This window comes from Lagopus muta, chromosome 5, assembly GCF_023343835.1.
Source record: "Lagopus muta isolate bLagMut1 chromosome 5, bLagMut1 primary, whole genome shotgun sequence".
In the NCBI taxonomy this organism is placed as follows: Eukaryota; Metazoa; Chordata; class Aves; order Galliformes; family Phasianidae; genus Lagopus; species Lagopus muta.
This window is the reverse complement of record NC_064437.1, coordinates 10545661-10559653: the sequence shown is the minus strand read 5'-3', so window position 1 is coordinate 10559653 and position 13993 is coordinate 10545661. Positions and strand designations below refer to the sequence as shown.

Here is a 13993-nt window from a genome sequence, read left to right as displayed (position 1 = left end):
TCTGCAGACTCTGAGTGGAACAAGCTAGTTCTACCCCCCAGAGAAATATTGATCCAAGACCTGTGGCACTTTCATCACTTTCAAATTCAAAACTCTAGGTCCTGACTACAAGAGACGCTTAAAGACAAGTTCAAGAAGCTGAGCTTCAACAAATGATGCTATTACTTGTGGAAAAGAGTACTAGACTACTATGAACAAGGTGAAGGCAGTAATGTGCACCCCTTGAGTGTGTGAAAAAATGGAGGATAAATTGTTGTTATTAAGTAGACAATTCCAAAATCACTCTAGTAATGTCTTTGCACTGGTTTGGGGAATTTCATTTAAAACTGTGTTTATTCATCTAACGACAACTCAAGAGTTCTCCTGCATGACAGGAAGAAACAGATTACTGTAATCTCTGACTGGCTGAATATGACAAATATATCAAGGGGGAAGATATAGATGGGAGAAAGAAATACTATGAATAAATGGAGAACTTCATTTTCTTTCCATTCCTTCCCAGACTGAATTGCTTTTTCTTTTAGGGTGCAGCCACATGGACACAATTTCCCATGAACTTTTCAGTGTTAGTGGTAATAACCCTTATTGGTATAGAGGTAGTAAAAAATGATTTATGATGAACAGACAGACAAAATTTACAGCTATAACTACGTTTACAGAAAACTTAAGTTACACTGTCTGTAACAAGAGGCTACCAAGTACAGCACTACTAATTATACTCTGCCAGCATACTTAAAACAGTTAGTAACATGACTTTTTTTATTTGGTTCATACAGGATCTCTTAAGGGACAAATGATACATATTTGGTAGTAGGAATGGCTGTATTTAACCAGACAAAGTAACCAGACAAAGGAGACTATTCAAAGAGCAGAGATTGTTGCTGGTACAGTCTGCATCAGATCTAAGATGGTCTCCAAACTCTTTCTTTCTATGCAAGTGACACCAGGCCACTTGTTCCAGACCAGGCTGAGTCAGACAGCACAGATTAGCAACCGAAAATGCAGTCAAGGTTCACATTTTAATCTACTAAAAAGCTTAAGACAAAAGGCCCATGTGTTACAAACTTTAAATCAACTCAGAGAACAATAGGAGGGACAAAACTATGTATTCAATCTGCAGAATGCAGCAGAACCTGAAGCTGCCAAACACTGCTATGACAGATGGCCAAGGGAACAAACTTGGAAGGCAAAGGCTTAAGGAAGATGGCTGTGGCTTTAAAACTAGCCAGTAAATGGCATGGCTGTCCCTCTAAAAAGTCTGTCTCCTGAGCAAGTTCTAGCTGCCGTGTTTACATGCACATCCATGCATGTACGTGTGCCTGTGGCTGGCACTCAGCTTCCCTGCAGGGAGGTATTAACAGCCTCAGGTCAGCTCAGTGTGGCACAGCTCTGCCAAAATAGCTGTGCTGGGCAAGAGCTCAAAGAGCTCAAATTTCTGACTGCCACAGCCAGCAGAAACCTCTTGCGTAGAAATAATTATGTGAGCAAAACTCCATTTTCACTGGCTCTTTTTACTTCATATTTTACCCACCAAAACAAAGCAATCATCAGTCCATCCAGAACTAGGAACACTTTGCTGCAAGGCTTACCTGGAATGTCTACAAGAAACTAGATTTAAAACAGAGGAAGCTGACTGGACTGGCTATGCTGAAGGCATCTTAATTTTTAAACAGCATCATTGGAAAGAAATTGTATGAACAGTAGGACAGCACTCTCAGCCAATGTAATGAAACACTAAGAAAGCTTGCTTAATGCAAACCAGCCCACCTGCCTTTTGCCTTATTGACAAAAGCTGAAATCATAGCATGGCAACAAAACTCATGAGCACATGCAAGAGCACATCGAGATATAATGAATTTCTCTTCTTTCCCTTTAATAGTAAGCCTTGTTCTTGTTTGCTTATTGCATTGGTCAGCCTGTCTTTCCCACCTTCTCGTCATTCAAGAAGCCATTTTTACAATAGAGCTCCCTGTTCTATTCCTACCTGTCCATAGGACGCTTCATTCACCTCATCTGGTCTGTCTGCTTTTTAGCTAAAAACAACAAAAGCAAAAAAAACCAAAACAAAAAAAAAGCATTATATATGTCTTTACATTACATAAACCTTTCCCACTCACTAGCAGGAAAATTTTTTTTAAAAAATCCTCAAGAAGGTGGAAGAAATCTCTAGAAATTACACACAGTCAATGTAGAAAGCAAATCTGTAAAACTAGGCAACTCTTCTGGTATAACCTGTAAACTCTGATCAACAGAGCTGTCCAGCCCACCACTCTATGCCTTATACACGTTTATTTCTACCAGTCTAGACTCCTTACGGATTGACTTTTGACTATCACTGGCTGATAGTAATCTCTTCCAATTTTTTTTATTTTATCTTTTTATTTATTTTTTTTTTTCCTGAAAAGGCAGAGCAGCCACACAGGCAGCACTGCTTGGCTCATCACATTCAGGCCCTGTGTGAAGCAGATTTAATTCCTTTGTATAGAATACTTGTTGTATTTACCCTGGCACTTGACTTTTTCCTCATGAGGCACTATCAGAGTTGTGGCAGCATTAAAAACCGAAGCCAATTCCATATATAGAGAAGGAGGAAGGCTGAGCTGGCAGGATTACTCCACAGAGGACACACATCATCTGTGTTCCCGTCCCTCTTGTAGGTTCATAACAGCCTGAGTGGTGTCAAGTGGACCTTACAGATCGTTCCAAAGGTTCACTCTCCTCTAAGGCAAAAGGTGCTGCAAAAAAAGGAAGAAAGCAGCAGGGCCTCCAGCAGTATTTTCTTTAGTAAAATCTGTAACTCTAACTTAAGATGTGCTTCCACTGATTAAAGATTTTGGCAGGAATTTTAACTTTGTACCTTTAGCTCTCAGAGCCAGGAACGGGAGCTCCAATAACAGTCAGAAAACACAGAAAAAAAAATATATATAATTTATCTACTCTCTCTATATACAACTATTACATACACAGATACAGATCTATATCAGAAGTGTAACAAGCAGTATGTTGTCACTGAAATGTTATGTAGCTCATCCATAACATTTCCAGCAAAAATTGTCCCTGCAAATTAGTATGGTGGAAGCATAAAAATAACCAGAATATGTGGCATGTTTAGTTTTATGTCCATGATGAGGATTATGAGATTGCTAAAGCTGAAATGATGTGACTAACAGACATAAAACTGTCCCTCATAAGGGTTGTCAGTGATAAATGACTGTGAAACCAATGACCTTTTCTTAACAAAATATCATATGAATTCTTAAACCATAGCAGTGAATAAAATCCCAAAGGAAAAGAAGAGATAGAAGACATGAATGTGTCAAAAATTAAAGACTAAAGCAACTTTTTGTCACACTGAACTCTGGTTGATGCTGCTTCTTTAGTCTACCAAGGACTCAGTTCTTCCCTGCAAGGATATAAAACGCACACCCCTGAAGTTAACTGAACACACCAATGCAAGCTCACAGTTTGTTACCGCCTGTTTTGACGTGAAGCCCAGTGCTATTATCCAAGTTTCTCTTCACTGTAAATGTGATTCTGCATCCACCACAAAGCAAAACTTAAACCTTCCTAGGCTGATCACTAGCTTTGCTTATTCTTAGCATTTCATTTTAAATTAATGCTGATTTCCCATATCTAGAAAGATAACATTAACTAACATTAAAATATCCATCATATTCTTTGTGCATTTTTAAATTTAGCTATTAAAGTTTTATAAGAACATGGTCTCTCATTATTTCTGTGTCCCCTTCCTATGATTACTCCTAACATGCTTGACAGCTATGCTTTTGCTATTGCTGAAGTTGTATATGCCTTATTTCATGAGCTGATAGCAGCTCACATAGCCTGTATTTTCGAGTTACATTAGTTCTCCCCTACACTTCAAGGTGCTGTTCTTTTAGTTTATGGTTTTTTTTTTTCTCCAAATAACTTCATTGCTAATAATAAAAACAGATTATGCAACTAAATTATATGGTCTGCAGCCTCCTCCCATATTTATTAACATCTTTTTAAATATTTCATCTAAATATAGATATTTCATCTAAATAGAACTTAATGGATGACTCCACCTCATGTGCATTTGAGTTCTACTGGAGAACTTCTAGTGAAAGGAATTGAAAGAATTAGATTTAGACATACACACAGCTCCATGTGCTACACGTAGAAAGCAGTTTATTGCTTGTACACTGATTTATCCAGCCCATGTGACCAAAGCATATGTGCTAAGATAATTCAAATTTATTTATTCAACATCAGCAGTATTGATGGTTTTTTTTCAGTAACAAAGAGATTTTAAAAATCCTGACGGTTACAAAGCACGTTCATTTTGTCTAGTGCTCATCACAATACTATGAGATTCTTCAATGTTCGTGACACAAATCCTTTTCTCTCCCTCAGAACTCATTTTAGATTAAGCCATTAGATCTCACAGCTGCAGCTTAATGTAAGGATTTTAGGTCACATCAGAACTTACCCTTTTCCAAGAACGGTTTTAATCTTTGTGTAGTACTTGAATATGCTTCCTATAATTATGTATCAAGTGTTATTGCAGCTATATTTCAGATTTTACATACGTAAGAAAATGCTATATTATTTCAATACTGATGGCAGAATAAAAATCTATTCAAAATTCACCTTTCAGGGAGCACAATCAAATATCCAAGAACCCTATTAGACTTGCTCAGCAGAAAGTTTCAAACTGTTAATGGGCTTTAAATTGGTGCCATAATGCTGCAATTTAAATACATGATGTTCATTAATTTTGCTTGAACTCTTTGTAGAGAACTAGCAGCATGAAAGAGGGAGGAAGATTATATTTTCCATACCTACTCCTTTTTAGCTGCTTGCCTCGATACACAAGAATTATTGCATACCTTGGGGCAGGTAGATGAAGTTTACTCAAAAGACAATAGGCTTACATTTGCTAACCACTCCGAAGCTATATCACAATAAAAATTTCTATTAAAATATACCAGGAGCAGGAAGAAGATAAAAAGAAGTAACACGATAGACATGGCATTTATTGAAGATGATGTCTTTTTTTCAGCTGGGACAGAACTGTTCTCTTCAGAGTGCCTGGTACTGTGATATGCTTTGGTTTGAAGAATAAAATGGTATTGATAACACACTGATTGTTATAGTTGCTGCTAAGCAGTGTTGTATACAACCAAGGCCACTCCAGTTTCTCAGCAAAGGGCTGGGCAGAGGCCCAAGTAGCTGGGAGGGGACAAAATTAGGACAGCTAACTTAAACTGGCCAAAGGGATTCTCCATGCTGTATGAAATCATGCAGAAAGAGAGTATTGAAGCAGGTGGGAGGTTATCTTCCTTCTACTGCTAAGGGGCTGGCTGAGCATTGGTCAGGGGATAGTGAGCAATTGCTCGTGCAGCACATGTTCCATACATAGGGAGAGAGAGAGAGAAAGTCATTGCTATTATCATTTTCCTTTTCTCTGTCTTATTAAATAGTATGCATCTCAATCCATGAGTTCTACTTTGTGCTTTTGGTGTTGGTTTTTTTTGTTTGTTTGTTTGTTTTTTTGTTTGTTTCTGATTCTCTTCCTCATTCCACTGGGAAGAGGGGGAGTGAGAAAATGACTGTGTGGTTCTGAGCCACCTGCAGGGTTAAACCACAAAAAATAGATTTAATCATTTCAGAATCAATCACCACAATCCAAAAGGTGCAAAAGAGACAAAACAGGGGACAGAAAAGATAGCAAAAGTCATCTTACCCATATACAGATAGATATAGATATACATCTATACCCATATTCATGTACTTGAATGAGAGAGCAACACTGCATATCAGGCAGCCATCCTCTCAAATCTCAAGGAATTCTCTCGAATGGGGGCACTGAAAAGGGAGAAAGGATCTCATCGTGGAGGGCTAAACTAAAGAATCCTCTGTACTTAAGGAGAGGAAAGGGACTAGATGTAAGCTTTCTGTGAGGAATCATCTATTTCAGAAATATCTCAAAATCCAAATTTAAATGTGTCTAGACATGATGGGTCGGTATAGTACAACACTTCACATCTATTTATACTTCAAATATACTATGTTTACTGTACATAAACTCCATTTTTCTAAAGCTGTTTCTATAGATACAAATCAAGGGAACCATAGCAACAATATTGTATTATGCACAGCCTTAATTAGGGATTAAGTTATGTCTCTCTTCACAGTTTATATTAAATATTTCTGTATAATCCAGTTATAGTAATCTTAAAATGTTTTCAGAATTTTTTATAACAAAAATTTCATACAATTATACTGTCAAGTCAAATACACAGCATACTTGAAATGTGTCTTTACCACATTATTCTGATCATAACTAATAATGTACAGGTTGCTTGCTTTCACTTGAGGTGCAAATGTTCATATTACCACTTTTTCAGAGCTTGTTTAATACAAGGCAATGACCTCCTTAGCCCTAACCACCAAGAAACTGATGAGCCATCATCTTATAAGGTTTCCAATCTCATCCCATTCAGCCTTACCCTGAAAGAAGTAAACTTCTCCTAACTTTGCCTTCTTTTACCCAGGGATTAAAGATGATTGTTATGTTTTCTTCTTCCCTTTTTCCTCAGAGAATAATTATATGAGGTAGGAATGGGAAAGGAATAATAGACATTGACCGAGCTGGTGCTCAGTGCTTTGATTGCTGTGTTTTGTTGACTAAGTGCGTGTACCATTTTAAAACACAGAGAAGTTAGGGTGTTGCATGCAGCCAGGCATGCTGCCACAGAGCGGAGCCTGAGAGGAGCAGGTAAAGAAGAACAGAGAAACAGTAAAGAAAGAAAAAAGACGTTGGAATTGGCTGAGGAACAGCAGGCAGCATTATCAGACAGCAGGATACATGTAGGACCTGGTAGGGTGGCAGGCTTCAAAAGACACCCTAGAAGACGATCAACATATGCAATGAGTGTGCACACATTCTCTCAACAAGAGAGGAAAGGTAATTCATATTCTTAAAATTATTTTCTGTTATCTTCCCTTCTATTGTGCAATTTTCTAATAACACATTATGCTAGAGTTCCGCCACCTTTTGGTCCTTACCTACCGATGAAATGACATGAGTCCTTTTTTATAAAAACCTTAGCTACATTTGCTTTGGGCATTAGCAGCACTCACACAATGGACCTTATATAATCTAGCAGCACAAAAAGACCAGAAAAGAATATATGAACCCAATGAAATGAACAGAAATTGAGAAAGAAATGAGAAGTATGTGTCCAAACTGAACAACTGAGAATTTCCAGCCATCTTAATACAAATAATGTAAATGCATATTTACATCCTTCTATAAAGCAATCTGCATTATAAAAATTGTACTCCCAGAAAAGGTCTGAGCACGGGTTAAGAACATGAGATGCGTAAAATCTTTTCACATGGGCAGCATGATAAAACTTTCCCCACACAGGGAATAATTAAGACAGAAGATAGTGCATTCACAATTAGCAGGGCATGTTCTGTTTCTTCATTATCATTTTAATTAGAAAATATTAACGTAATCTACAAATACAAGGGGGAAAACAACTAAAATTACTGAGTTTAAGGGGCCCTTCAAGACCTAAGCTAAATTGAGACAAATGTCTTACTAATCCATATTGGACACCAAATTTCAAGACATTCATTTCCATTTAACAACAGAACTTCCAAGAGTATTATCAAATTTAAGAATGAATTAAGGCTCCCATAAGATATAAGTAACCTCTGATGAAGGCAATGGTGAATAGAAATGGATTAGATGCTCCTCTCCTCTCCTCTCCAGTTATCAGTTCAGACTGATAGTGATCAATTGGCCCTGGCAGCTCTATCTCATTCAGATTCCACACCTGCAGCCTTGACATTCACATAACACAGCGGCACACTGAACTGCCCTCTCATTTCAAGTGGGTACCAAGTCCTTTCATATTTGAGATATGCTGGATGAGGCCTTACCCTCTTTGAACTCAGCAGCAGAGCTCCCATTCACTTCACTGAGACTAGGATTCTCCCTGACTCCAACAAATTTCCTTTCTGGCACTTGTCCTTTTTCTGCTCTGTAGATAAAGTATTTTGTCATCCAATGCACTCAAAGCTGCATCTTATGCAGACAACAATTAGAAGCTACCTCCTAAAGACAACAGTTCTTCCTCATTCTGATTTTCATTTTTAACATACTAACAGCAAAATAATAAATAATTTGTCCAGTGTACTTGTAGGATTGAATATCATGAAGTAGTAAAGTCTTATAAACTATTATAAATAGTACAGAAACAGAGAGGGGAAAATTTTCCAGAAGAAGCACCACCACCACAGGGAACTAGTAATTTTATTAGGTATTTGCCAACTAAGATAGTTCAAAGCTGAAGTCCCTGTAAAACACCTTTTTATCAAACTGCTAAGTATGTATTTTGCAAGGCAGCTACAGGTCAACACACTTCATAAATATGGACAAGAGATAGCAAGTTTTAAGTAGCAAATTCCAGAAAAATCCGGTCCATCTCTAGCTCCACTCCTTCTCTATGCTCACAAATGTTTGTTTCACAAATCACTCTGTTTTCTTCTTCTACGCACACAGAAACATGGATAACTACTTCTTCCTTTGGTGTCTTAAGAAAAATTGTTTTCTTTTGTTTTTAGAATTTCTATTAAAAAACGCACAGGAAGAGTTCATGCATATGGACTGAAGTCTTGGAAATACATTAGAAAACTTCTCTTTCTTGTGTAAAAGCCAGTCTTAATCATATCCAAGCACAATTTTTGAGACCAGATCACTTTTTGATCCACTTCAGACATTGCAAAAATTCAAATCATTCAGTAGTCATTTAAATGGTAGCACAGTTTTAAGAGACACTTAGCTCAGAAACACTGCCAACTTCTTTTTGTTTTCCCACTGGGCAGTGGAAAGCAGTAATGAGGGATCAAAGAGAGATCTACTGGTCCACTTTGCTGCTTTTTTAATACCAAAACTTACCTCTTGTGTTTTCACGTTTACATATCCATAGTGAGTTCTCAGAAGCTGCCTTTGGCCATTAGAAAATGGTATCCACTTGACACTGGTTTGTCCAAAGCAGTTTAGAATCAAAGGGAAAGTGATGTCATTTGTGAGACGAACAATGATCAGACAGAGGAATGCTGCAATGAAACTCACGGCAACAACAGACTTTCTCTGTAATGAAAAGAAAATAAATCATTAAAATAAGATATATATTTTTTTAAATTTACAAAAAAAAAAGTATCTCCTATTGGACGATAGGGAAAAATCCTACAGAAAACTTTATGTAAAATTATTTTGTATGACTGTCATCTTGCTGCAGGAGCACAAAGAGACAGGTGTACTGGGTCATTTTGCTTCAGTAAATACACAAAGAGAAAACACCATTTGTACCCATATCACATAAAGCTTATTTGGAAGAGGAAGATGACTGCAGGTTTTGTTCTTGTGCAAAAGAATTTACACTCTAACCTTAAATATTTTAAAACAAATGGTTGGTGAAGTTAGCACAATATTCTGTTTATTACAGAATCACAGATTTACAAAGGAAGGCAATGGTATCTTGGACAAGATGTTCTTTGTTGCTAATAATATAACAAATCTGAAGTCTGTATCTTAATTAACCTTTGCTTTCCACCTTTAACCTATCCAGCTGGTTGGACTGGTTAATGTAACTCAAAAAACACACAAACTTTTTTCCCTGGGTAAGTCCTCAATCTGCTGGAGAAAAACTTAAAGAAAGCTAAAAATGAGGGAAAAATTTTACTGTCTAAAATATTGCAGCCATTTTTTCCTAGCTACTGAAAAAAAAAAAAAAGCAAGAATCACAGCACACAGAAAATTTGAAGGAACATTAGCTAAATAATACATTACAGTGGATGTCAACAGCATGGCTCTGTCTGTTGTGAAGTGTTAGGAGGCTGCAATTAGTACCAAAGAAGAAAAAAAAGGCTGAGATAGGAAACCTGGATGAATGAGGTCACCACAAGGAGAAAAGGAAGAGGATGATGAAGGGCAGCGTCCTGGCAATGGGAATCAGTGAGGAATCTGAGTCAGCTAATGTCTGTTTAATGTGAAATTAAACCCAGCAAATCTTCAGAGGTCACTGTAACCACCACAACCCAATCATGGCTCTCAGCATCCACAAAAGACACTGCACTTTTCATCAGCTGCATTACAACAGATTTATATTAAATTGCAATAAACTGGCTAGGGAGCACTTCTGTGTCACTTCTCTTTGTGCCAGATGGAGACAGAAACATTTAGCTATATATCAGGGCCTCGTAAGTGTTAAGAGCAGCTGATACGTGAAGCACAAGTGATAATCATAAAGCAGAAAAAAGCATAGATTAGTCATATTATTTATTGCAAGTATTTAAAAGGGAATCTAGGTATTTATTCCACTACAATGAGATGCTTCAATCAAAATCTCCACAATAGGAAGAAGTGATACTGCCCTACAGGATGCCTCTGATTTCCACATATTCTATGCTTTTGGTTTGTCAAATGCCACTCTTTACTTATTTTGTGCAGATATGTTCCAAACTTGAAAACATTGCGATCAGCTCTGTGTGCTTCATGAAAGCAGCTTTTCTCAATAACCTCTGCCCCAAGAAGAATGCGGGTGGGGTATCTAAACCTTTTGGCCTTCATTAGGATGCCATGTGGTTTTTATATTCCTTCTCTTTGAAAACACTGCAACAGGGAAGAGGGAAAGTACAGATTTCTTTAGTTTTGTCATAGGAAAATGTTGTTCGAAGAAGAAAAATGCAAAGAAAGTTCTATAGGGTGCTTAGCCACAAAGAACCTGCAGTGATCGGAACTGCATGATGAAAGGAATGGATTTGTTTTTGCAACAGACAGAAATCAAGGCATGTGTTTCAAGGGTTTCAAAGAAATCTTGGCATATGTGAACAGAATGCCTGCTCAACAACTTGTACAAAGGGCAACTGTGTTCAAGAGCCACTTCCACTGCAATTTTTATGGAAGGTAAGAGATCAAGCAATTTGCATTCTCCAAAGGAAAGATTATTACAAATCAGAATTTCACCGACTTTATAAATTTCACAGTAAAAATATTAACATACAAACAAGCATCTACTTAAAAATTTCAGCCTTCTTAAAGATCAAGAAAGGCAGCCTGCTCTCTGGCCAAGTCTGCTAAAGGGCACCTCCGTAAAACATTGGTTCCCCTTAAGTTCCTCCCTCTTTTATCTGCTGAAGGAAAAATAAAAGAAATCGGCATTATTTGTCTTTAAGCACATCCCGTAGGATCTCCCTTCCTGCAGATAAAGGCTTTTTCCAGATGACTGCCAGAGATCCCAGGAATTGTTCAGACACAACAGAGATGTGTGTGGATGTATATCAGTCTCTAATCCATCTCCAACTTTTCCCTAACACTGAAATATCTTGTGCATAAATCTCAATCTTTATGTTTTCTAATTCAGTATAGATGTTTTTGTGCTGCTAATATTGTAATTAAAATGCATATTTAGTTATAAGCATTTTTGAGACATATTCAGTGATGAATAAACTAAGAAATTTTTAATCAAATGGATCGCTGATGACTCACCGCATATTGACTTTTATAGCATTTTATTTCATTCCCTGAAGTTACACACTGGACCAGTATAAATGACAGTTGCAAGAATAAAAAAAGTACCTATGAATAGAGAATCCTTTTGGAATAGTGGGGGGCTTTCTTGCTTAATTATATTGAGTCCAAGTAGACGGACATTAACGTGTGTTCTGATCTGTACTGCACCCATGCAGTACAATACCTGAGACCCCACTGGGTAAAAAACAACATTAGAGTTATTTCTTTTCAACTCTTTTTGTTCAACATCTGCAGTAATAGAAACCTTTTTTCAGTTTTGGTTTTTTCCTTAGACACCAGGCTAACTGTCAAGAGCATATATCAAAATCAATAAGCAATAGGCATGATTCACTCTTCTAAAGCTTGAACTTACATATTGTTCAAGAGATGAAATGAAAACAGGGCTGCCATTCTGGTTAGGATTTCATGAAAATTTGGTGGCAATTATCCCCAGTACTTTCCTGTGTATGTGTGTATATATGTATTATATAATATTATGTATATAATACATGTACATATATTGGTAACATGGTGCCTATTGCTATTTTATAACCTTCACATCTGCTTTTGACTGTTTACTAGTGCAGGGGACATTCATTAACTTCAGTTTGGCAAGAAATTTACAGCTGAGCAAGTCTGTCATTTTTCTTTCTTAATCTTTTAAGAAGCACAGAGAAGACAAGGCCATTTTTTATAGTTCAATAATATCTGATGGAAGAATGAGACAGTTTTTTGTGTTGTATACAGTTGTGTAGCTGGGAGGAAGAAGGGAAATACTTGCAGGATAAGCAGAGAATTTTCTCAAGTTATAAATTTTACAGAGGTATCTAGTAAAATCTTTATTATGCTTTCTAGACCAACAGCAACACTCTGCCATTTCTAACATATAATATGGCAAAGATTGTCAAAACACTTTACAAACAATAATAAGCTCTCACCCTAGTGAAACAAATAGCTAAAAACAAAGCAAAACAAACAAAAAAACCCCAACACTTCCTTAAGATCGCAAAGAAATCACAGAATCTACTTCTAAACTTTCTTTCTAGAAAACGTTACCTCTCTGGATTGTTATTTCTATTATTTCTGCCTGAATTTATTACATGCCAGAACAGAATATAGCAGTATGGAAGACTCCAGTAAAGAAACACTGGAACTGCTAAGGCTCTGTTCTACAAGCAGTAATTGAATATAAATATTTTTTCCAGAAATTGATTTTTTTAAAGCATTCATTTCATTCGTTCTCTTCATGGATACATAATGACACTGTGCTTAGAAGGACAAATGAAAGGTAAAGAGTTACACAAGGTTTTATGTATCTTAGATGACAATATGTAGTAAAAATTACAAGTATATTGAATAACTCAGTCACTTTAATATCTCTGCACATCCAACTACCACTACTGAGGGACTGATGCAGGGTTTCAGGCTTTTTATTCAAGTGTAACGCCAATTGAAAACAATAATGGCTACACTTACTGAATTTGTTTCGTTTTGTAGACCACTATATGGAAAAACTAGCTTTATTTAATTTTCTCTTTTATAGTCTTCAGTATCCTCTTCAAATACTGCTTTCTGTTACAGCAGAGCATAAAATGGAATTCTTTCAACACACCACTTCAGAATACCTTATGATTTCACCAGTTCTGGAAATAAATACACCTTCCAGCTATTGCTTTAGTCCAAACCACCCTCTAACAGGACTGCTGGAGGGATGCTCAGGCAGGGGTCCTGAAACTTTTCAGAGAGGAGCAAGACTACACAGTAAAGATCCATTTAGAAAGAGACATGTATCCAACACTATTTGCATAAAATCGGTAGCTGAGGATTTACTTTTCTCTCCTCCAGAAGTGAAAGTTAATATGAATAGGTTCAAAGGCAGCACTGGAGAGAGCTGTCAATGTTTTTGCTCTCAGGAGAACAAGCTGAGCAGGTAGGGGGTTATGTGAGAAGGGTGTATTTTGAGTTAAAAAAAAAAAAAAAAAGAGTAAAACTAAAATTAAAGTTGTCTTTTTTATTTTTTTTCTGGAAAAGGGGACCTTTACTAACCTGAAATTTAAGCAGCCAGGAAACAGTGTGTCTGAATTAATCTTTGAAACTAACATTTAGACAAAGAAGTAAAAATGTTCACATGGCATACAACCCTTCAAGGCAGCAAACTTGTGAGAAACAGGAGATATGTGAAAGAGTTTGTATTTGCTGGACAGTTGCACCATGGTTCAATCTACCTGATGAGCTAATTTTCCAGTACATGAGCAGTATGCTTTCTGCTGGACATACAGCAAATTCATTTCTAGGATGTTTCTATTTGGGTTTGTTTTTGGATAAAGGTATGAGGAACTCATAAAGATACTTTTTATAGTATATATTACCACAGTATTGTAGTATAGAGCATTTCATGTAGGATGCAGATCAACTGTGTTA

At 36.8% G+C, this 13993-nt stretch overlaps 1 protein-coding gene across 4 annotated transcripts in view; it reads right to left on the bottom strand.

The window, feature by feature from the left end:
- The window catches only part of ST6GALNAC3 (ST6 N-acetylgalactosaminide alpha-2,6-sialyltransferase 3), a 202055-nt gene that overhangs the window by 107266 nt on the left and 80796 nt on the right, over positions 1–13993 (bottom strand). For all 4 annotated transcript variants that reach the window (XM_048947223.1, XM_048947221.1, XM_048947224.1 and 1 more), the window contains exon 2: positions 8957–9151. In XM_048947223.1, the coding sequence (XP_048803180.1) occupies positions 8957–9151 (195 nt within the window). The remainder of the gene's footprint in view (positions 1–8956; positions 9152–13993) is intronic.